Source organism: Drosophila guanche, unplaced genomic scaffold (assembly GCF_900245975.1).
Source record: "Drosophila guanche unplaced genomic scaffold, DGUA_6, whole genome shotgun sequence".
NCBI classification, from domain to species: domain Eukaryota; kingdom Metazoa; phylum Arthropoda; class Insecta; order Diptera; family Drosophilidae; genus Drosophila; species Drosophila guanche.
The window spans coordinates 942866-968538 of NW_022995750.1; the positions used below are offsets into that span (position 1 = coordinate 942866).

Genomic DNA, 25673 nt, shown 5'->3' on the forward strand with positions numbered 1-25673 from the left:
GTTTTCGACGAGTGTTTTCTTTTGTTGGTTTTCGTGGCCAGTTTTGGCCCAGTTTTTCTACTCGTTTTATATGGCAATTGATTACCATTTGATTTTTTTATTATTTTTAATGCCTGCTGTGGTTTACGTTTTCTACGTGATTGTTCTGTAGATTATTTCGGCTGTTGGATTATTTACGCAATTTCAAAATGGCATTGCAAGGGAAATGGCTGTAGCTTTTAGGGTTAAAAAAAGGTTGAACAAGAGCAGATATTTCTGATATTATTTAGGGTTTAGATTAAGAAGATGCTTCAATGAGTTTAGCAAAGATTTAAGAGCACTTGCCTTTAAAAAAGTAGGGAAAAATCTCCTCCACAACTTTTACCTTGCAACTTTAAAACCTTTTCATGGCCTGCCAAAAATCTATAAAAATCTAAAGCAACATTTAAAAACTTGTTTGTGGCACAAAATTGTTTGGACTTATTCACCTTGCCCCGAAAAGTGAACACAAAACAGTTTACACATACTAAAAACTGTGACCAGACGAGAAACCACAAAATTGACTGCGGCGCTTGGTGTATGCCCAGATATTAATTTTTGTGAACAAAAATCAAGAGGTTGAGGTGACTGTAGCTGGGTGTGGGGAAGTGGCACTGGCGTTGGCAGTGTCGTGTGCTGCACACATAATGAATGTTGCATAAATGTCATAAATATGAAGTCAGCACGCAGTCCACTCGCTCTCAGACTCCTCTCGGGGGTGCTGTCAACTGAGACTGGAGACTGCTGCTGTTGGCCACAAAAAATAATAAGCATATACGGCAACAACGAGAGCTGTTAAATGAAGCGTAAAGCTGCTGTCCAGCACATACACAATCTTGTTAGCCCGAGCCCCGGACATTCATTCACACACACAATTTCCAATGGCCAAAGAAACATTTTGTGCTAAGCGCTCAGCACGTGACACCAGGATATGTACAATAAATGCGAGTATATTTTTACTAAAAGCTGGTTGCTGTTTGCGAAGAGAGAAGCTTCCCTTCTGGAATACATTCCAACATGGACAGGACGGGGCACTCTGCTACACCCCCGAAAAAGGGTCGAGGGCTGCTTGAAGGTGTTCTGGAAAACTCTGGAGAGATTTCATATATTTCAGAAAGTTTTTTCGACAGACTGTGAAATATCTATTTTAAATTGTGGAAAGATTTAAGATTTGTAAGAACATATTTCCGAACGACTAAGAATTTTATATTTCTTATATTTTTAATATTGTATTTTTTTTATCGAAATTTTGCAAAGATATTTCGATATTTTTAGCAGCTTTTTATCATTATATTTATTTAATATATCTTATTATTTTTTCGCACCACTTTTCGTTTGTTTTCCGCTTTCCGGAACATCCTTTGTTCTCCAACTTTTGGATGGACAGTATACCTTATCCATAATTTCGCACAACATGCAGGTTGGCTTTGCTTGCCAGCAGAATTTTAGTTTTCATGTGTCAATTTGCAAAGTAGAAGTCGAATGTAGAAGCGACAAGAGGCAGGCATCAGGTGGCAGGCATACAACAGGCAGGCACCAAAATGTGTTGTCACACATGTCGTATGCGCTATGTATGTGCACTTATTGGTGCGGGGACTTTCCCCGTGTCTATCTGCCAATTGCAGTCTACCTGACCCACGCAATTGCCTGGGCGTGGCCCTTCCAAAACGTTGGCTTGCGGAGGGTTCAAGGGTGGTTTCTGGTTCTGATTCTGTTGCTGTTTCTGTTGCTGGCTTTCCTGGTTATGGCCCTTGGGCCAATATCTGTCTAAACAGATGGAGCTGTGCAGATGTACAGTTCTGTGGGTGTGTTCTTCAGTAGTTCGTGTTAGAGTGGCCTTCTAGTTTGCTCTAGTCATCGTTCGATTCAGCCGACAGGCAGCCTTTATAAGCAGCGAGCAACCTTTTCGGTGGTACAGTAATGGCCAAAAGCTGGCCTTAAGTGGGTGGCAAGGGAGTTTGTTCTTAAGGCTAGTTTTTGCTTGAGGACTTTGTAACTTTAACTGGAAGAATAGTACATAGAAAGTGTTGTTTGTTGGGTTGTGAGCTTTTGTTTGTTGTGAGTAGTTATTGGGGCTAGAATTAAATTAGATTGCAATTGGCTTAAGGGCTGATAATGGACATAGCAGTCGAGACGGTTTGTGTTCAGTTTTTGTAGCATTTAGGAGGAGTTTAGCGGGACAAAATAAATTGTTTGATTGGTTCTAATAAAGATAAATACCGTTAATATTATCGGAGAGTATTTTGGAGCTGTTAGCCCAACTTCGATCCACAAAATGTATCTTCAATCAAAGATTTGCTAACTATTTTCTGGCGAACCTTTGACTGCCGTTTAAATAGTGATTTATGCCCAAAGTCGCGCTCTAGTTTTGCTCTAACTTGCTGCCTGGCATTACGCTCAAGACACAAAACTTCCTGGGCCTACGTGGTCTACGCTGCCTTTGGTCTAACTCTTTCCCCTCAGTCATAGTTGAGCCAACAATTTCCATATATCGACCTCAAATTCCCCAAAACAATCAGTCGAGACATGTGGACTTGCGAGTGCACTAATTAAACCCTAAATATCCGGCCACACACAATAAACCAGAGTGAAGTTTTCCAACCAAAGCCAAAACCCAGGCACAATATGGCTAAAAGGTGTAGGGGAGAAACAAAGGCAGAAGGCGAAATGCCACAACACATGACGTATACGCAATATCAACTAAATAATTGCACACACCCTTCTGAGGAGAGAACGCAAACACAAAGTCGAGGACTACAACTAGCTACTAGAATACACAGAACAGTACACTAATGAAAATTACTTTCCTTGGCTGTCACTCAGTTCTGTGTGTATTCTATGCAGTGTGTGGCAGGAACAGCAACAGCAACAGGAGCCGTGCCAACAGCAGCAGCAAGAACTAATTGTTTTCCATAGAAATTATCACATTTGTATGCAGTGGCCGGACACGCACCCCAGCAACCGAAACAAAACACAATAGAATAGAATGCTGACGTAATTTATTAGACCAGCTCGGTCCTTTCCTCCAAGGACATGCATCTCTATCTGCTGCTTCGATTGTCTTTTGCCTGGGATACGGTTATGGTTGTGGTTACGGTTTACGGCCACGTTTACGGCTCTCCAGCCAACAGAGTGTGAGATATTGCCTGCTTCGTCAAAGAGTCTGGAATTATTGAGTGTGAATGGGTTTCAGGCACGACCAGAGACCAAAGAGGTGGAGAGGGGCTACAGGTAGAGGTGTGGCATGGTAAGGTGTATGTGAAAGCAATGACAAATCGTGGAATCGATTGGAAAGGCAAGAGGAGCAGCAATTTCGTTATGAAAGTAAATTTTTTTATGGTTCCAACTTAGTTAATAAAAAATGGGAAAACTACAACTCAACTTTACTTGAATCTAAGCTTCACATCAAAATTAGAAAGGTTCCTCCAATTAGGCTTCCTAAACGTTTAATTCTGCTATGAATATCGCCATTTTATTCAGGAATTTCTAATTGAATAGCAGATAAATTTCATTGTAAAATAATACAAATAAATTTGTAGTCATACACAGCTGAAATGCTCAAGACCCTCTCAATGAATTCCACACAAATTAACATATTCAACACAATTAACTTATTCATAAATAAAGAAGCCTTTAAATTGATTAACATTCACATGCAAAGTTTAGGGCTCGCAAGAATTATCAGTCACTGCTGCAGAGAGCCTGGAAATGTAACAATTTAATTGATTAAATATTCCAAAATCCATTATTGGTTTTGGTATAAACTTGCAAGTAGCTTAAAAATTCATAAGGCCATTGTTAGAGAAATCCATTAAGCAGATTAAGTTAATTGGCAATGTAAATGCCTTTGGGCGCTTGCATGGAGATACATAAATATCTACAAAATGCAATTACAATCATCAACAGCCATAAGGAAATCCAACAGGCAGCAGTAGGAAACCTAGAGGCATCTGCAGAGGAAAAACAAAGGATAGATGGAGTGGTACACCCAAGAGGTATCTGGAGAGGAAATCCAGAGCAGAGGAACCCTATCTTCAATGGGAAAGCAGCAACCAGCAGCAGAGGAAAGGAGAAATTAAAATACTTGGAAAATGTCTCTCACAATTGGAAATCTCTCACAACTCAAATCGTATTTTAAATAACACACTCACAAACACTTACAAATAAAATGCATAATCACACACACATATTCAAGATCACACATTCGAAACTGTATTATTTATTCATTTGATTTTCTGGCCGTCTGTTTGTTGCTGTCTCATTTCAAATGAGGACACATGCAAAATGTCACAGACAATAAGGATGGGCTGGTTTTTGAAGTTCAAGGATTTTCAGGAGGGCTTTGCCTGTAGTTATAGATGAAAGGGAACATGTAGAGCAACGGCAAAAGCTAACCTGAATATTACTCAAACCATTTATTTGCTACACTACAAACGTCTATCATTGTTTTTATATGTTAACATTAAAAACTTTAAGCAAATGCTCTTAATTTGCAGCACAAAATATCACAGAAAACTACACGCCCAGAAAACGCAAAACCAAAGTTAAAAAATACAATTCTCTATTCCAAACATTTAGCAGAAACAAAAAACTTGCCCCTAACTGTTGCACGCACTGAAAAAAAATCACAGAAACACACAACTTTAAAAACATTAAAAACAATACAAAAAAATAGATGCAGTTTACGGGTTGCCAAAGTGCCATAAACTTTAACCACCCCCGTCAGTGCCTAGTTATTAGCCAACAAAAGAAAAAAGGAGCAATGAAAAAATAGAGAGAGAGAGAATGCATTTTCCATAAAGGCATAAAAATGCTTTTGTTGAAGTGTGGAAAAAGGAATTTTGGCGCTGAAGTGTGGCAAAATGCTGCAATACAAATACAAATTTTTCACAATTCCTAATGGCTGTAGATATGTAGATGTATGTATTTTCTGTGTGTGTGTGTGTGTTTTCGAGGAAAAACTAATGCAATTTGTTCCGCTTAAAGGGCGGAACCCCAGCAGGCGTGGTATTTGATTTTTATACGCAAAATTTGTTGACGGGAAATGAAGCGGAAATGAGAGCACATCGTTAAGCTGCAAAAAGGCAATTTTCTTGGCATGAAAAACTAAGGTAAGCGAAGGTAAACGAAGGCTGTCCGACAGGCTACTGTTGTGATTTACCCTTTTTGGGGCGATTGATTAAGGGCATACGAAAGGGAGAATAATATCTGGCATGGGGAGCTGAAAACATTTACATTCCATTAATCATTTAGATTATCACATAATTTGTACAAACTTCAAGACAAAGCGGCAGAACCATGATGATTTTTATTTTCAATTGAAATTCCTGTGACATTTTACAGCAACTAAAAGCCAAACTCAACAGCAGAAATAGCAACTAACTTTTAGACGAAATTTGGGTACATTTTTGTGTGGTTGTGTTGGGTGTGGGGAGTGGAAATTCAACATGCAAACAACAGACAAAACAATGTCATTAAACTAAAATAAGCGAACACGAACCGCCAGTTTGTCCATCCATCTGTTTGTGGGTTTTTCGCTCATCCTTTAGATGGATTTCCCCAACTCAACTAAAAATAAATTCAGCCAAATGGTTGGGCACCCTCTTGTCTGTGGCCGTGGCTGCATTTCACGCAATCAAAACTGAATGCCACAGCCAACCAAATGGCAGTACCCACACACACACACACACACACACAAACACTAAACGCTTTTTATATATATACAAATACACACACACATACTACTATGTAAAGCCACAGTCAAAGTTCCCATTAGAAAAAGCAAACGAGTGGCTGGCTGGCAGCATGGTAATAATTTTGCACAGCAAATGGAGAGATAGAGACAAACAAAAATGTGAATGCCAGTGACACTATTGCCCAAGAATAACCAGAATAGAACACACATTTCACATGATCCTAATCGCCATTTTTGCTATTTGCCCCTTGTTTGTTTTGCTGGCAATGTGCGCTACACAACACTGGCGGGGCATGTGCAGCCTTGTGGGTGGAAAAAAACATATGGAACGTGGAAAATATTCTAAAATTACTGTTCATGTACTGACATTGGACCCCTTCAAAAGCTAAAAGTCTTCCCAAATTTAATGTTTATTCCACCGTACACTTATTTTCTATCACTAAATTCTATCTGCTCTATCCCTTAGATACAAATCTCCCCACAAAACGGCAACCCGATATAAAAAAAAAAGTGTCGCACCTGCCACAGTTTTTTTACATTTCTTGTTGCCACTTCATTTAACACTAACACATAATGGAATGGCCTGCAGTGCCATGAAAATGCCACTCCACATGGAAGTAGATGTGGCAGGGGCAGTGCCCGTGTCCGTGCTGCAGGCAATTATCAAATGCCGCAACAGTGAGACACAAAAGTCAACTGCAGTCTGCAGTAATAAATATGCGACGAGGAAGTGTGACTTTATCCTTAATCTCTGCCAAAGCGCATTGACTGAAGCCTTAACCCAGAAAAAAAGGAAAAGAAATGGAAGCCACTGCCATTGCCAGTGCCAGGAGACAGAACGGAAGTCCATTAAATTGATGGAATTTCCGATGCCACACTCTCTCCCCTTCTCTCTTGCTGTGCTTCCTCTTTTGGGGCAAATAAAAACAGAGAATTATTTATGTTTATGCACTCACATGATTATTATGACACTGAAAATGAGCACTCGGAGAATTCTTTGTTTCATTTGCTGCTCAAAACGTTAATTGAATTCTCGAGTCCTTGCACTTTGGTCATAAAAGCTGTCAAAGCTGTAAAATTGATTGCCCTCTTAATTGTCATTTGATTTTATGGCTTTTCGGGCAGCCAAAGGAGAGACAGAAACGGGGATTTGTCATGGCTTAACAAAACCTAAACTGGTGTCAAATGTGGTGTAAAGCGTTTAGCAAAAGCCATAAAAATGGATAATGAAATCGAATTTAATGATTGAAGAGGTTCCATAAATACCGGGGATTAGTAAACGATTTGAGGGTATTCGGAAAGCAAAACTTAAAACTACAAAAAAAACCAATAAAATGTAAATGTGTTTCTCCTTTGCTACGCTGACGGTTTAAGTCTCTTAATATCCTCATTTGTCTTGGCAAACATTCAACAATTCTTTGGAAAACAATTTCCATTTTACGCGACACAAATGTTTCATGACACAAATGTAGGAGGCGCCCACCTTGACCGACTTGACAGTTCATGAATAAACATTCTCCATCAAGAAAATCTCAAAGAGAGAGCCAGAGAGAAACCCGTTTGCCCACACAAAAATGTTGAATGGGGGAATTTTAAAAGCCAGTGAATTCTTTCTTACGTATGCAAATGTCATTCAGCAGGCAAACCCAAATAGCCAAGGTCTTTGATAGTAGGAAGCAGCAGCGGCTCGGCTCGGCTCGGCTCTCTTGTTAATTGCCAGAACCTTGCACTTGATGTTGCTGCTACGTGCTGCAAAAAGCTTGCAACACTTTTGCTCAGAGGACACACGCAGCAGAATGGAAGCTGTAAGAAAATGCTGAAATAATTACCACTCGAGAGCTGCTGCTGCCCAAGAAATATGACAATTAATGCAGCAGCAGGACATGGTGGCTCACAGCGGGAGATGGCCTCAGCTCCTTCTTATATTTTTAAGCTTTTTCCCTTCCTTAACCACATTATTCCCGCCCACAATTAAATGCTTTTATGGAATTTAAGCCAGGGCTAAGCTTCTGCACTTATTCGCTTCCACACGCAGAGCTGGCTTTAAAAATACTTTTAGCAGCCAAGTAGCTTGGGCATTTTTCTTATGCAATTTATAATACAAACATTAACTTGCTAAGGTGCGGTAATTAAGCTGGCTTCCACCGCATAAAACTCAGGCAAAATAATCCAGCCAAAACCCCACAAGTTAATGTAAGTTTGGAAAAACTTCGATTAAACTAAAGAAAACTTATTGTTGGCTTTAAAGTTTTAGCAAAGCAAAGAAAAGCGAAGAGAGACGGTCTTCCCTCATTTGGTTTCTTTGCTCGAGCTGTTTTGACCTTCTTCTGCCGTCTCAAATCACATCACCTCTTTGACAGGTACTGTTTGACTTTGATAGCTCTGCAATTTCAAGGAAAAAAAAACGGTCGAAGCAACTGTTTGGAGTTTATTTTCCGCTGTCCTGTTATCCACCTTTATGCTTCTTCAACTGGTTTAAAATTTTGTCTTAAAATAGTATTTTGTCCTATCTTAAAGAGGTGCGAGTTGGAGTGTACCCTCTTCAAATCGTCGTCCCACTTTTAGTGTCTATTTTAAGTTACTTTTCAACTGGAATCCCCCGCAGCATGACAACTAACCAAAGTCAAGGTCACAAAGGTGTGATGGAAACTTTGGGAATTTTTTCTTTAAGGCTACATCTGGACTTCCTGCTGTTACCTTTGAGTAAGTTTAAAGCCAAAATTCGCTTCAATTTAGCATCTAAAAAAGTTGTACAATTTTCCATATTTTTCCGCTCTTTAAAGTATATACATTTCCGCCCCCAAAGTGAACCTAAGTACTGCCCTTCGACAGTTTATCGCTCATTTCCCGTACTCCATCCCCTCCTGCCCTCGTGCCAATCAAATATAATATATTACCTAACACAACGGGACGACAAACTCTGCCTCCACTCAATATCGCATTCGTATCGAAATGACGAGACATTAGCGTACAGGCCACAAAATTAATGGCCACTAATCAGGGCGCAAACAAGGAATGGAGCTGCTCCAGAGGCTCCTCAGTGTTTGCCTACTCAGAGTTTACCCACACAATTCTTTCAAATTAGTGTTACCAGAAGGCACGTTACAGAAGTGGGTAAGAAAGAACAGCACAGCGACACCGACCTTCATCCTCTAATTGACAGATGGGCCCAGGCATTCGTTTTGATTAGCATTCTATTTGGGTCTGGGCAGGGAATTGAGTCTGTTAAAAGTTTTTTCTTTTACTGCTGCTGCGCCTCACGGCCTCACGGCTGCTTTTTAAAGAGCGAGAAACGCCAAAGGTAAAAAACAACAAATTGTTCGCTCTCTCTCTCGCCCCCGCTGCTGCTGTTCATTTTGTTTTGCCAGCTTTTTGCCCGCCGCCTGTCACCTGCTGAAAATCACACGCCTCAATACGCAAATTACAAATTGTTTCAGGGGCATAGGGCAAGGTCGAGGATATTTTATACTTTCATTTGCGTTTGTTTTATCTTTTTTTTTTAACCAGTAATGAAAACGTTGCTTGACTCTTTGACATTTAATGGCAGCCGCCCAGTCCGCCGCTTGACAGTTTTTTTTGCGGTCGAGGACATGTAGGATTTTATGACAGTCCGCGCTGACGAGGACGATGATATGGTTGAATGGCTATTGGGTTACCAATTTATTTAGCATACATTCTGCAATTGGAAATCGATCTCTCTCGTAATCATCAATCTCCGTGTAAGCCTTTGACTTAATTTTAAATAAATTTAATCGATAAAATCCACAAACAAGCCACAAGCCACCTGTAAACCCATACCACGGCACCTACCAGGATATATCCATGTGTCCTGATAAGACTATGCTAAAGCCGTTACAGCTTTCAAGCTCCCTCTCTTCTCTGTCTCCCCAACTGCGCTTTCTCTCTCTCCCGCTCTCCCTGCCAACAGCTTAACGCTTCGCTGCAGCGACAGCTCTAATCCGAAACAGAATCGAGGGGGATAGAGGGAACGGTACACATATGGCACGAGCACAACGAATGTAAATATGTAAATTCAATGCAGATACAAGATACACACAGAGTGACAGAGAGCGAGAAAGAGAGAGTGAGAAAGAGAGAGTGAGAGATACAGAGCGAGCAGTGCACAGGTGGCACTCAACAATAGAAAAATGCGAGAAAAATGTTGCACAAAAAAACAAGGCAGCAGTTTATAAATTATTAAGATTAAAACGCTTTCGTAGCCATGTTTTATGCCAACACCCACACAGATGTTGACAAAAGAGACTTTGATGTTGCACACAGCGGGAGGTGGGAATCGAATGGAACGAAATGGATCTAAACTCGTGTTCGAATTAGGGTTCCAAATCCACACAGAAGTGGAACACAACCAGGGGATATCCAGCTGCGCAATCCATGTAATCGACCAGCCAACACGGTTAAAACAAGCAACAGCAACAGCAATGGCAATGGCAAAATTCTTAGCTAGATTCAACATGTGTAGGAGTTGGGTTATTGCTGCGAGGGTTGCCACACCGGAAACTGGCAGAAAGATGCCCTATTTCTCAGGCTGATGTGCTTCCGATGAGTTTTTTGAAAATTCTCGGAAAAATCTGCCACTAAAGAGACTACTGCTCTGCTGTTTCCCAGAAAAACATTTGTTGAACATTTTATGCTGCCTGCCCCCTTAAGCATATGAGTTTCCGCATTAGCAAACACTCCACGAAATTTTGTAATGGATGCTTTAAATATTTATGTGTGGAAGCCAAACCTCGTGCCATAATATATATAAAAATAAATTGATTAAAGGCACAGCTGAGACACCTAGAAAATGGGAGGAAATGTGCTCGAAATTTAAGAAGCAAGGAGAACAGAGGAAAAGCCAAGTAAAATGGCGCTTGAGAGTAGGGAAAATAGCGCACTTTTTGGGCCTTACTTTGAACTCCAAGAACTACTAGTTCCACCCTGGAAAATTGGTCAAATTTCAGGCACCCTTTTCCCATGATTCTGCTCCATCTCAGCTGTTCAATTGATTCGCATGATTCATGTACATTCAGCTGGCTACGCTCAAACATGAATGATGAGTTCATTTGTGCTGATGGGCAATACATCAATCAATCATGTGGGCCCAAAAGCCCACATGGGGGATTTATGTGCCCCTGCCCGCTCTCTTTTATGTTTTGCTAATTTTTTTCGTGTATATTTATCATATCAATCAGACATCAGGGCTTTCATTTGTCTTATGGCTGGGATGTTTTAACGGCCGAGCAATTTATCAGGCAATTATCCAATGCTGACAGACTGTGTCAACGTTTTAGGGTACAGCCAGAATATACCAGGATATTTCTCTACCTAATGAGTCATTTGACTCATTTGACTCTGTCGCTTTGATTGAATTATATTGAGTTCAGTTCTCTGTTCTGTTTGCTGTTCTGTGCTCTGCTTTTGTGGTTGTACACTTTTTGCATTGGTTTTTGATTGGCCAACTTAATGGCTTTGTAATGATACCCCAACCAATTATTGGGCCCTGGGGGGACAGCGCTCTGGTATTCGTAACTTGTTGTACTGATCTATGGACATCGATAGGTCAAAGGTTGCTTCAACCACCCTCCACTTTGCTTCAATTAAGTCTAGAGCCATTTGTCAAGCAGGCTTATTGATTTGAGTTCATAAAGAGGGTTTATCCATGGGAAATCAGTTGGGGAAAATGTGTCTGAAATTAGCAGAAAATGTTGCATTAATCATGTGCGATTGTTGTGGGAGTTATGAGTGCGATTTTTGCTAACCTTTATCTGCTCTTTTTGTGGGTAGATCACGGACTTGTGTCTTGCCTTTCGCTTTCTTTCCTGCTGCCCTTTTTCTGTTGTATCTGTGTCCTTTTTGTTGGCCATCTTTTACAATTTGCCAGACTATGCAAATGTCAAACTTAAACAACAAGAAGCCAGCCTCTGCTGTTCATTTATATCCATTATTATCTCTCTCACTGCCCTCAAATTGTATGCAAATCTTTCGCAACAAACAAAACAAAATATTAAAACCAAATGGCAGACATAACTTTTTCGATTTTCTGCGTAAATTATATACACAATATCGTGCGAAGGCATTTGACACAAATTATAAGAAGTTAGCCGTAAAGTTTTGCTGCCACATAAATCAAGGATTTCCGGGGAAAAAGTCTGCAGCTCAATTATGCAAATTGTGTGGCAAGGAGACACAATGAAAAAAGAACCACAAAGAAATAAAATTCCCAACAAAAAATAATAAAAAAGAAATAAATAAAGAAACAAAATAACGAAAAGGAAAAATATAAAGACACAAATGTCGCATTTGCGTATAAATCAAATTAGTATGAGACATGGAAATGAAAGCAATTTGAAGTGGAAACGCAGATCGTATGACACACGAACACACACACACACACGTGGGATGTATGCGTAATGAGTGCAAACGTATGCGCAATTTTATGAATAATTGACAGAAAGAACTTTAACAGCTGTCTGTCTTTTTGCTCCTGTCGCCAGAGAGTGGCACTCTTCTCCATTTCGCATGGATTCTTTGGGGCATTCGTCCAAGGACTGAATGCCATTTACATGAGAGGAATATACATAAAAGGGAGAGAGGAGGTGGGTGTGGATGCAGCTGCTCATCATCATCATTATTTTAAATAAACATTACGCGCTGCCTTTATAACCATTTATCACATTTGCAGATTTATGTCCCGCCATTTGGCCACTCGCAAAAAAAGCCAACCAGACACACTCGCACACACTCACAGAAAATCAGAATTCAAAAGAGTAAAATTAGCTGGCAGCAAGCGACGAGGGAATACCCTTTTGGTGGGAAAAGGTTTGAGACCAAAAATCAGGCTTCAAATTAGCTTTCCATCGGGTTCTTTTGTACCCCAACCGTCAGATTAAATGTCTCCATGAAAGGAACCAACTCCAGTGCTTGAATTGCTGCAAAAGAATAGTCTGTAAAGTTCAAGACATGCCCAAATTAGCTACCAAAATGCATAATCAAATTAGTTTCATAATTGATTAATATTTTATCTGCCAATAAATTCCATTAGGCTGATGGTCGACCATCAAGCGAGACAATATCTAGCAGCACCAACTATTCCACAAAATATGAGACTACAAAGCATCAGATTTCGCTGCACAATTTATCTGACATCTGGTTAGAGGTAGAGCACCTATGGGTACATATACCAATCATTTCAGCGACTCGTTCTCCTATTCCTGCGGCCATCGCAGAGTATTATAAATCATGGCACGTCCAACGGACAACTGCCGGCACTCACACAGTCAAAAAAGAGCACAAAAAAAAGGACTGACAGAAAGAGGATCAGGGGAAAATCATGGCGAGTCGCTTAGCTAAAAACGCGCACCGTGTCGAGTAGAATTTTTCAATCTCGGCTGCGTTTTCACACACACACACACACACACACATACACACACCCACACATACGTATATGTGTTTATTGATTTTCCTTGTGTATTTTTTCAGCGCTTTTCCTGCTCCTCCATGGTATCTGTTATATATTGGTGTCCGTTTTTAATGGTAATTGGTGTCTGCGTAACCATTAAAGGGGTTTTATGCGAATGACGTGTACGTTCCCCGACCCCAAAACAGGCGAGTGGCCTAACTTAAGGTACGTGCTAAAGGCCAGACTTTCTGCTTGGCTGTTGATTGATATTTTTCCAAGGCACAGAAAATATATTCAAGCGGATCAGCTTTCTGCGCCATAAAAACTTCAAATGGCACAAGTTTTGTCGCTGCAAAAAAAAAAAACAAAATTTAATAGCCAAGAAAATGGCAGACAATGGAAATTGTATACCTGTACAGGCGTACACCTCATGTCCGTTCCAGGCCAGCAACTTTTATTGTTAGAGCAACCAATATGCCGGCCCGCTACTTTGGCTTGGGGAAAAACTTTGCCCAACAGTTGGCCATTTTGTCTGGGCCAAGATTTATGCACGATTGCCTGGAGTTTAATACGCTTACATCAAAAAGACGCTTACATTGGCAAACAAAAGAAAAAGAAACGCCACTGGAAACTGAGGCAAGGCTATCGCACCTCCTGCTGCTGCCACTGCTGCTGCTCTTACTTCCATTATGATTTAGCAAAGTTTTTATGGGCCTGCCTGAGACAGATTAAGCGACTTTTAGCGGGCCAGGGATTGACTGACTGACTGGTACTTACAGTCATGTGCCCGAGGTTAAAGTGCAACAATTTGATGGCTGTCCGAAAAAGCAGCGTCTCCACTCGAATGGGGATTTACATTTGTCAGCGTTTCTCGCTCTCTGTCCTTCTGTCTCTCTGTGTTTTTTCTGTATTTTTTTGTTGCGTACAAAATGCTTTTAGATGAGTTTTCTCTGCTGACTGTGTGTGTGTATATGTGTGTCCCACTTGTCGACAGGAAACGGATATGGCAAAAGCTGCTCTAATAAATTCCACTTTGATGTATTTGCGCTGACAACTCCCTCGGGCATTACATTCGAGAGAGCTCAGCTCCAACTCTTGCCCTTTGCCGCTGCCTCACCAACTTATTCCAATGCCAGACGCATCTCCATTCCAATCATAAACTTGACTCAATGCCGTCATCAGCAATTACGAATGTCTTTCCAACAACACACAAAAAAAAAGGAGAGGATAAGCAATTTTGGCGGTAGACACCGAAAAAAGTACAGGAAAAAAGGACAAGTCACAAAAAAATGGACAAATATCTCAAGAAAATTGCAAATACTGTTTTAGGGCGCAGTAATTTTCCGCTGGCTCTTCCCCTGGCACCGGGCTGTCGGAGCTGTTAGCTACTGGCAAATATTTGCCTTATTGAAATGTATCCATGTCTACAAGGAAAAGGCAAGCAGCACAAACAATCTATTCCGTATCAAATGGTGTTTGGCCTATGACAACACGGCGCACGAAACAGGCCTGAAGCCTGTAAGGGTAAAGCAGAAGGAACTACATTAAGCAAATGTTGTAGAACATCTAGGAGACAAGAGCTTAGAAAAGTTGTGGAACAGCGAGAACCGATTGTCTATTCAATTTTGAACATACTTCGGATTGTAAAGAGCACCACTAGAAATTTTAGCTGCCATTTTACCATTCCCCTCCCAAGGCCCAACCCAGACAACTTTTGCCCCTTTAAAATCTCTTCCCAGTAGCCTTTTCCCTACATTTTCCTTAGTACATTTTAAACTTTTCTCTCTCCCACATTCCATTTGGCTGTCTCGACGTGTAGAAAATTATTTTAAAGCAAAAAAAAAAATTCTGTAAAATTCGTGAATAAATTCCCGAAAGTTGTCTACAAAATTTCCGCAACGCGGCACAGCGCTGAAAATGCAGGCCCATCATGCCATGCCGGACTTTCGCTGCCGCAACAATTGCCAGCACAAGGAGTGCCAGCGGCATGCCCCACTGGGCATCATCGATCAGCACACGCAATGCAAGTGCTTGGGCGAGGTGAATGCCTCCTCAATATTCCTGGAGAATGTCTTGGATCTGGCCAACACGCTCGCACAGATCATGATCACGTGCGGACTGCACGAGTGCAAGGCCAAGTCGACGGTGGACATTATTACGTATGCATTCCTGCACTACGATCAGGTGTGCTACTGCATCGATACGACGCCCAAGAAGCGACTGAGGAAGGAGGATCTGTTCCACGAGCTGGGCAAAAAGTCGCTAATGAACAAGGTGGAGGCACATCTGGCCTATGCCATTATCAAGCGGGGCTTCAAGGCCTTCTACTACGAGCCCAAGGCGGAGCTGACATACGATGAGCAGGGCAGACCCTCCTATAACGACGAGTGCGTGTGGGTGCATGCCGCGCGAAAGTCTGCCGAGAGCTATGCCCGCTTTGATGGGCTGTCCTGCAGCGAGCAACTGGCCTACGAGGCCAAGATAAAGATTGCCTACAAAAAATTCTACGATCGCATGCAGACGCGCAAGCGGCAGCCCGAGGGTGACGATTGCAATTGCTGTTTCTGTGCCAAGAAGCGGGGACATTTGGTGTATGCCAAGGAGCCAGCGCCCTGCAGCACCAAGAAGAAGCCCAAACACGTCTGCCCCTACTGCTGCAAGAAGAAGCAAAAGAGCTCGTACGTCCATCCAGCGCGACAGCCCGCCAAGTGCCCCAAGTGCCACAAGTCGCGCAAGTTCTGTTGCTGCACGAAGCTCGACTTTAATCTTCAGTGGGTGCGCAGCATTTGGGAGCGACCTGACTTCAATCAGTACTACAAGAACGAAATTGCCGAGATTGAGGATCGCCTGGTCAAGGGCTCGTGCTGGCTGCCGCCAGAGCCGCTGGCCGACCAGCTCGACGGCGAGGAAGGTGAAGAGGAGGACGCTGGCCATGCCATACCACCCGATACGCTGCTAGCTCTGGGCGGGAAGACTGCCGCCATTCCTGAGGCTCCAGAGGCTGTTGCTGAGAGGGCCTCAGACATGGCCAATGACGTGGCAGAGGAGTAGCTCCCAGTGAATTATTTGCTAACCGCATTCTAAATTGAATGGAAAACTATCTACAAAACATTTTAAGCTCTAAATTAACTGTAAAATACAATGGAAAATGCACAGAAACAACAACCAAGTGGATGGAAGGATTGCTATGGGGCTCTGTTTTTCTTCTCTCCACAGTCCCAACAGTTTGACTCCCACAACTGCAACTGCAGAATCAGCTCTCTCTCTCTCTCTGTCTCTCTTGTCACATGCAATACGTGGCAAAATGACTGTCATTCAGCTGTCATCATACCATCCATTGAATGAAGCAAAACTGAAGCCGATACCCAATGCAGCGTCAAATCAATTATCCCAACAAAACCCTCCCTGACCAAATGGAGCTTCTCTTTGGGGACACACTGCTAAATCTTTGATTACAAACAGACAAATACACTTTTGGGCACATCTCACAACCAGAACCGTTGAAGCCGCAACAACAACTGCGGAGATTGGTAGAGCGGCAACTGTCGAGCGAAAGTGGCATGCAACAGTAATGGAAACTACATTTAATCTGGCTTATGCGAAGAGCTACGTTACTCGGGGGGCACTTCATCACAGCACTTACATACTGATGCTTCTTCTGCGGCTCCTCCTCCGAGAAGGACGACGACCAACTGGCAGTTGACAGGCAGCAGAGCAACTGAAGGTAACCCACTGGCAGCTCCTCTTACCTCGAGGAGAAATTTTGCAGCAGAAATGCTAAAATGCTGACCATCCTCATGATGGGATGGAGGAGCCTTGAACCGGAGGGAGGGAAAACTTTGTTTTATGCACTACAAAAGTTGTTGCCTTTGTTTTTGGCTTTCCAACCGAAAACTGAAGCGCAGCAGCAGCCATAACCAACAACATTGTGGCCCAGTTTTCTCCCTTGATTTGGGAAAATGTTTAGTTTCCTGCACGCATCATATCGAAGGAACGAAGACCAATGAAAATGTACACCTGTCGACCGCTGCAAAAATTTGCCAAACCAAATTTAAATATGCTTTGTGGTCTCAGAAATAGGCCACAAATAATTGATGCTCGCTCGAGTAATTATATTTTCCGCATGTAAGCCGAAAGCCACAGAAACTCGAACGAAAATTTAATTTTATAGCTAAATTATGTAGTCCTCATTGTGTTGAAAATTGTCCATTAATTTTAATGATTATTTGGCCAGGCAAATAAAGGCGGCGAAAGTTATGCTAATTGTGGTAAGGTCTGGAAATTGAAGAAGGAATATCCTTTGCCAACTAATTGGAAAGTATCTTTATATCTTTGAGGCACAAAAGTTTACTTTAATTAGCGGAAATTCTGACAACAAGAAATTGAAAATGGTATTCACATAAATCATTTTCCATTTTTATTTCCATTTCCCCCGTTCGTGTCATAATTGGACTCCACCTTAATCTCACACACATGTCTTTTCTGCATGAGGGGAAAATTGTGAAAATGCCCGGAAAACTCGTGCGAACGTGGCAGAACAGCTCCAACGCCCACGCCCTACAAGCAAATCAATTTGTGGCCCCCAAATTCAAAGGGTGTTAAGGATTTTCTCCGTGTGTGTGTGTGCCAAAGTGCACGAAATATTGGAATCTAAGGCTCACCTGTGACCAGCAGTAGCAGCAGCAGCAGCACGAGCTGATGATGCCGCACATGCCACAGCGGCCACAAATGCATTTATTGAATTGCATTTAATGCACACACCAGACGAGTACGCCACATACCCATATCATACACACGGCCATACCTATGGCATGGCACCCATAGCATGCCCGTAAGATACCCTTTAAATTGGATACTCAAAGATGCTGCAGGAGCGAGGGCGAGTGCTGGTGAGCCTTGCTGGCTTAACAACGGGGAAATGCGCAAGTCACAAGTGGATTTTCACTAGAAAAGCAGCAGGAAAAGCTCTTCAACAGTTTCTCTTTATTTTCTTTTCTTATTGCCTTGCCTCCTTCAGTATTTGTGGTTAGGTTATGGCCCCCAGGCTTTACTCAAGGAGAGGTTATTGTGGTTATTTAAATATATTTAAAATGCAGAACAAGGTTCTATCTGTGATGACATTAAGTGCAGCAGAATAAGTATAGTTCCAAGATCCTCTTTCAGTGTAATGTTTAAAGCAAAAAGGAAGGAAGGAGGAAGGAATATTCATAATTCTATAAGTACATTTGTGTATTTCCAACATACATATGCATGTTTTCCTATACCATTTGACCCTTTATTCTTTTGCATCTCTCAACTACATATTAATTTCTTGTAATTTATTTATAACACTGTTGATTTTTGGCCCCTTCAATCTTCATGTGTGCCTAGAGAGCTTTCATCTTAAGTAAAATCTAGACTTTATTTATGTACCGCTATTAGAATTATTCTCCCATTTTGTCTTGAATAGTTTTGTTCTAAAACTTATTTTTTTGTATTAAATCATCGCAGAGATTATCGGATTTCGATCGCAGCTACTTCCAAAGCTACACCAATCATTTTCAGGCCTGCTTTATGGACACTTTCAATAGAAATCCCTTACCTCCTAGTGTATCTCTAACTTCGCCTTTTCGCGGTCCCTTCTGCTCCCTCGTCTGGTTTGAATTTCCATTTGAGTTTTCTTTGGGTTTGCTGGAAATTGGATTTTATGTATTGTGCATTTGTGGAATAATATTCGTATCTTGGCCTGATATTGGCCATAAATGTGTAAGTATGCAAAGCAGTTGCCATTCCTCCGCATCCTCCCCACTTCTCTCTATCCAATAAACTTTGCTATTCTTTAGCAGAAAGCAGGTGAGAGCTCTAGAGATTTTTACAAGTAAAAGCAAGAGAATATTTTCGCCAACAGATTTCGGCTTTTACATAACTTCAAAAGTTTTTAGTTTCGCATTAAAGTCGTGGGCAATGGGCTTTAGGGAAATCAATAAACCAAAACATTGATATGGTTCCTTCACCTGAAATCCACCTTTTCACGTCACTTTTGTTAATGAAACTCTGTTGTTTTCTGGCGCCCGTGCTCAATGGTTCTATTTATATAAGGCCACATGGCGTATGAGCAGCGCCCTCCAAGACCCTCACATTCTCTGACCAACTGTCTAAGCCTCAAACTGACGCACTCTTTGGCCCTGGCCCTAACACTCTTCTACGTTTATTCCACGTTCTTTTTTTGCATATTTAACGAGTGGTTTTTCTTGGGGTTTTGGCGTGGCAAAAGTTTTAGTGCGCAGCAAATAAATAATAAATGAGGCAACAATGAATGCCACAAAAAGGAGCTGGGCGGCAGGAGAAAGTAAGAGGGGACGCCGCCAAAGCACTTTCACGACTCTCTGGGCCAGACGACGACGAGCCATAAAAATTGACAAGATATAAAACAAATATTTCGATAAAAAAAAAAAACTTGCAGTCTCGTAAAAATATGATGATGAAAGCATACAAAAAGAATATCAAAAGTACGACTTTAAGGCAACAAAAATGTTTACAACCCCAAGGATAAGCCAGGAGCATGCAAGAATGTTATAGATTGGAAATCAATTGCAAACGATTAAAGAGAAAAGAGCGAAACGGATTAAAGAGAAGTCGATACTAGCTGGGGGTGGAGACAAACAGGGAGAGCTGTGTGCTTGTGGGTGTTTGAAAATTCATTACAGTCTTGTGGCTGAATTTCCATTTGGCAAAATGAAATGCAATCTGCCACACAAGCGTTTATAATGAGTAAAACCAGCCTGTGGGCGAACCAATTTCGGCTGCAGCTCTCAACCCCAAAATTGATGACAGATTTAGGAAACCAGTTGACAGTTTGCCGTGGGGGAAGCGGGAATGATCGGTGGACAATGCCGCGTCCATGTAGGTAGCAGTCCCAGCCCCTCGATTTGCATACATCTTATGAATATTCATAGAGCTACGCACATCCATGTCCCACATTCCCTCTAAACGTGATATAAATCCTGTGCTGGTGGCATTATTAAACTGTCAGCATAATTAAATTTATGTTCGACACCTTTTTGGCTTTTTTATGGCAACAAATTTCACTGCCTTGGCCAATTTACTAAAACATATTTTGTTTCAACTTGTTGAAGAATTTATTTGGCTATAATTTAATGCTGCAAAATTGGAAAAGTTTGTGCCGGAGAATTTATTTATTTTGAAATTGTACTTTTTCCATAATTTGTGGCAGCTGTGGCATGTTTAAATTATTTATATAATTAAATTGCTTTGGGGGCTCTAAATCGATTATTCATTTAGTTTATTTTATGGTCAACATTTTTTGCGAAATTTCCACTCAAATTGTATGCTGACGTTTGTTCATATAAATACTCTGATTAATAAACAATTTTTCAAATTTATTAGTACAAAAATTAACTCGGTTTCTGAAACTTATGGGCGCTACGAAAACTCCATTAAAAGTTTTCCTTGGCACGAGTCTCTCGTTTCTCATTTTCTTCGTTTAGTTATAGCCACTTAGGGGTACGGAAAACCACACAAAATGCTCGACTAAGAAAATTAATTAAGAAACAACATGGAGAGAAAAGGTGGGCGCGGAGTGGAGCCAGAACTTTCCGCTAATAAAATTATTCACAGGCAAGAAGTTCCTACAACTAAATGCTGACTGAGCGGAAGTTAATGCTAACCGGCGGTTAGTTCTGTGCAGATTTGAATGCTAACTAGCAGTTATTTTTGTGCAGCTTTGGAGAAATGCTAACTGGCGGTTTGTTCTGTGCAGCTTTGAATGCCAAATGTTTTGCTGGTCAGACTCGTAGTGCTTGGATGTAATCACGTTTCAGCCTTTTGGCTGTTTGCCATTTCTCTTTCCCCGTCACTTCTGTCCTTTCCATCTATCTTTTCCGTTTTATGGAAATTTTCATTTGATGCCTGAACAGCTGCAGTGAACACGAAGTGATCACGTAAGTGTGCAAAGTCCACAGAATGCTTGCTAGCCAATATGTCCCACAGCAGTGGCTCAGCAGCTCAGCGGCTCAGCGGCTCAGTGGTTCAGTGGCTGGGTGCTGCATCCAAAATATTTCTCTAAAATGCAGTTCCATTGGTTGGCCATTTGCATGTGGAGCACGCTCCACCGAATGCCGTATAGTATGCTACGTTTTGTTTGCCATTTGTTGCCACTTAATCCACATCGCTGAAGCAGCTGAAGCAGCAGCAATAGCAGCAGCTGCGTATTCTGCGGCAACTCCCCAACCGCCTGCCACAATTTTTGGTTTTTGTTTGCGGTTTTACCCCCTGCTCCAGGGGCATAAAACCAACATTCGTATGTCGTGCATTAGCCAAAGTACAAATCAAATATTGCATAATTTATCATGCAAGGACTCGAGCAGTTTGTCCACGTGTATGCGTCCCAGTACTAAAACTAATTGAATTATTCGGTTAATATTTAGTATGCCCCAGGCGAAGCCAGTTAATGAATAATTAAGGCCCAATGATAGGCGAAAGTTCATGGGGCAAATAATACGAAAAAATGTTAATGAACAAAGATGGAAAACACTTCAAGGTTAAGAGCAGACAGCAAATACCATTTTAACAGAAAGAGTAGACAAATTTAACTCAGAAATAAAAATATCTTTCATTGGTGTTTATTTCGCTTGAATTTTTAAATGTTTTTGTATCCAGAACAGATGGACCTTTATTTTCTTAAACAATCATGTGCAGAAGCTATTATTTAATTATAAAAAACCCCTTTAGAACGCCACTTAAGTCAATTAGCAAAATTGCTTAACTTGTCGTAAACTTTTCAACTAGAAATTCCGCAGCCCCAAACGACAAAAAAGCTAATTAATTTTTTATCAAAATGTCACATTCTTGAGTCCCCTCTTCGAATGACTTTCACTTAAAACTGTCTGTCAATCAACTTGCTGCCAAATACAACCACAAAACCTCACAAAATACAAAAAAATATAAACAACAACAAAAGCAAGAAATATGAAAAAGGAAACCGTTGGAAAACCCTTTCAAGCTGTCATCGGTGGCTGCTTTTCCGAGTGGCTTTTGGTGCTGATACTGGCGAGGCGGCCAGTGCTGGTGGCACATTTATTAACTGCCACAAGGATCGTCAGTCGCAGGGAGCTGTGCTGCGCTGCGCTGCAAAATTATGACCTGACCTGCGACCTGTCCAGCCACCCACCAAAGCGAACATTGGGGCTGGGTCTCTCGTTATCGTCGCGTCACAAAAGCCAAAATGCCACGGAATACAAAAGCGGGCCACAATAAATAAAGTGAGCAGGCGACCCAGAAACCAGAAACCAGCCCACAATCCTAACCCAAAACCCCCAAACCCAAATTCAAACCCAAACCAAAGTCAAAGGAAAAGTCCAGGGAAAACGCAGCGCAGTTTTCTGTTTCTCTGGCGGAAAATTGCAGCATAAAATATGTTGTCACTGACAGGGAAAACTGAAATTATTACACTGCTCTCTGCAGAGAGTTTTACAACTTTATCTTGTGCTGAAGTTTCTATTATATTTGGGGAAAATAAATTCGAAGTATTTTTCTCTAGGATTTTTTTGTTGCTTTGTACTTTTTGGTAGCAGATTGGATATGGAAATTGTCTAGGTAGTTTATCTTGACTTTCATGGAATAAGAAAGAGTTAAGGAAAATATACAATGCCAATTGGTTATCTGTATTTGCATGGATACATCTATAAGAATCTTCACCCTTCTCCAGCATATTTTATGTACAGTTTAATTAGTACAATCCCTTACCCATCTTTCTAGTGCAGTTACTTGAAACCCATTTCCACTGCTTTTAATGGCCTTGAGGTTAGCTCCATGGGCTGCCGTGGCCGTGGCCACTCGCTAGCTGACAGCATAAAACGGATTTCTCTGGATGTTCAGTGACTTCTACCAAAGAGCAATTACTGCATTTGACGTACAGGAAAAAAAATTAAGGCAGGAAATGAAGCACTGCGCTTACCCCATCCCTCACTCAGGTGCAAAATTGCCAGGAAGCGAAACTGTCAAAATGTCGAATGCAGCAACCGAGCGGACGAAAATCAAAAACATTAAATGTTCAACACAAAAACGTATAAATTCATTGGGGGATTTATTTCAGCATGAATGGAGCATCCATGAAATTAGTATAATGGTATAATTGTGCCATGCATATTTATGAGATGCGATGTCGGGCGCTGGCAAGTGGCAATTAATGGCCAATTGGGGGACAGACTAATTGGAGTACACTCGTACTCGTACTCGAAGTTGTGCGCCCCAAAAATTGCCACAAATTAAGTTTAGCAAATGTTTAGTTGGCCATTTATTTGGCACACTTGCCCGCTAATTAGTTTTATGAATGGAGGGGAGTAACGAGGGGCTCACCAGATTAATAATTTAGTTCTAGAAATTTGTACATTTTCAAAATGCCACAAATCAACTCGCCATTTGGTGTTAATTAATTTATGTAAAAAGGCACGCGAAAGCGAGGGAAAAACCCAGTGATTCGAAAGGCAATTAAAAAATTCTCAAAGAAAATCCAAGCCACGATTTACACAAAAACTTTAGCAAGAAAACCAAAAGATTTCCATCAAACACGCAACTGGAAAAGTTTTCGGTTGGGGGAGAACGGAAAGCGAAACGCAGAAGGAATGATTTTGCCATAGAAATAATATAATATATAAAAGCACGTGCACATTTCTTATGCAGTTCACCTGCCAACCCCAAAAAAAAAAGGAAAACGCAACAGAAAAAAAATTGAAAACCCAGCGGAATAACAAAATAGAAACATATTTTTGGGATAGCCAAACGAAACTAGTGAAAATGTATTCAATGGCATTGTAGAACAAATGAGGTTATCTGAAGAATGGGCAGACAGACTCCGATAGAGCATACCTGCTATAGAGCTCCGTTACACGTTGTTCTCTAATGTAGACGGTGCATGTCAGATCATGTCGTCCTCTGAAAACCTCTCTTCTTTTTGCTACAACACAGCGGTGATATGTCGCTAGCTGCTCACATGGAATATTAATGTATGTAGCTTTGGACCCTTGGGTGAAGTGATGCAAAAGCGATGTAAGCAAAGGTACACCTTTCTAGAGACCAGCGCTGTGTTTCTGCAGAGCACAATTCGGCTTCTCAATTTCACGACTCGAAAGGGTGTCAACTATCGTTTGGAAAAAAGTCAATGGAATTACCTTCCTAAGTATTTCTGTGTATACTCATATATTATCTTTTAATTTTGACACTAATGTAACAATAAAATCGAAGGAAAGCCTTTAGCAAATAATAAAATAAATTCTCAACAAAATACAGAAAGAGTAGGCGTAGATATTAGAAACGTTTTGGGTTGGTTTGGGTTCGTCTCTTTAGATATTAGTTTGTCTATAGAGAACAACAATATGGGTACAAACTTAATACCATCTTGGATAGAGGGTCAGGAGGAATCTGAGGATCTGCCCAACGAAGTGGACGATGAGAATGCAGTGGCTGCAGTGCAGGAGGGAGGGAATGCAGAAGTTGCAGTCCAGGAGGAATTAAATGTAGAAGTTATGGTCCAGGGGGAAGCCAATGCAGTCGTGGATGAAGAACAGCCATTGGTGTCTGAAAACCAGGAAGGGCAGAACATGGGGTTGGCTCAAAACCAGGTAGAGGAACAGCAACCAGTAGGCGCTAACCCCACAACCGTCGTGACTTTGAACTGTGATTTCGATGAGATTGAATGGGAGGAGGCGGAATGTGAAACTTGCAAACACATGAGAATTGTAAAACAAAATCGAAACAACAATGGCGGAGGTCCACCAGAACCGCAGATTTGAACACTCCACCACACAAGCAACAATTACAAAGAATACTATACCAAAAACGACTCACTGATTAAAGCTACAAAAACTATAAATAGTACACGAAAGAGACGACGAATACACATTGCGACACTACGAAAAATCCAACTAATCCATGACGAATAATCCAATTAAACCGAAGAAGAGACTTACTATGAAATAATTTTAAATTGCAACAAAAAAATCGTTGAAACTCAGGGAGAGATGCCAACTGTACCTTTCGAATATCAAACCAATGCTTTACCAAATGACACACCTTAAACAGCCTACAGGCACCACAGTCCATCCAGGACACATGTGGCAGTTGTGCTCTTCTTAATGAGCTACCCCACAATGAAATTACTGGCGTTACGGTTCGATTAGATAGGTTCAACTGGGTACTACTCACCGCTTCGCTTCTGGATCGGATTGGCCATGTGGCCGTAGAGACGACTTAGATCGATGGCCATCGTGGTTGTGGTTGCCTGCAAAAGCAGCAGACAGACGGCGAACGTGGGCCACATGCTGAGGCGATGGCGATGTCGATGACGGTCCATTTTCACGAATGGACTATGGCAAGAGACAATTGGTCGGAGTTGAAGGGAGAACTTGCCAAGTGTTCGAAATTAAAACACTCTGATGCCCGGGAGAAGCAGCAGCAGCAGATACCAGATACCAGATACCAGACTTGGTCGGGTCGGGATTGGGGCCAGAGCAAAAGTTTTTCACACGCGCACGCACACGTTTTCCACTTTATCCGAGTGTT

General features: G+C 41.4%; 2 protein-coding genes across 2 annotated transcripts in view; one reads left to right on the forward strand and one right to left on the reverse strand.

The window, feature by feature from the left end:
* Nucleotides 1-25571, reverse strand: part of LOC117586533 (IDLSRF-like peptide) — a 37889-nt gene extending 12318 nt beyond the window's left edge. Inside the window, exon 1 of the mRNA XM_034276667.1 lies at nt 25317-25571. Within this exon, the coding sequence (XP_034132558.1) occupies nt 25317-25464 (148 nt within the window). The 5' untranslated portion in view covers nt 25465-25571. The remainder of the gene's footprint in view (nt 1-25316) is intronic.
* On the forward strand, nt 395-16274 carry LOC117586527. Its single transcript, XM_034276661.1, has 3 exons — nt 395-417; nt 3695-3704; nt 15013-16274. The coding sequence occupies exon 3, from the start codon at nt 15033-15035 to the stop codon at nt 16164-16166; it is 1134 nt and encodes a 377-aa protein (XP_034132552.1). The 5' UTR covers nt 395-417; nt 3695-3704; nt 15013-15032; the 3' UTR covers nt 16167-16274.
* Nucleotides 25572-25673: the final 102 nt, after the last annotated feature.

Excerpts from the sequence above, each read along its gene's own strand:
- LOC117586527 (XM_034276661.1), top strand. The coding sequence starts at position 15,033 with ATGCAGGCCCATCATGCCATGCCGGACTTTCGCTGCCGCAACAATTGC.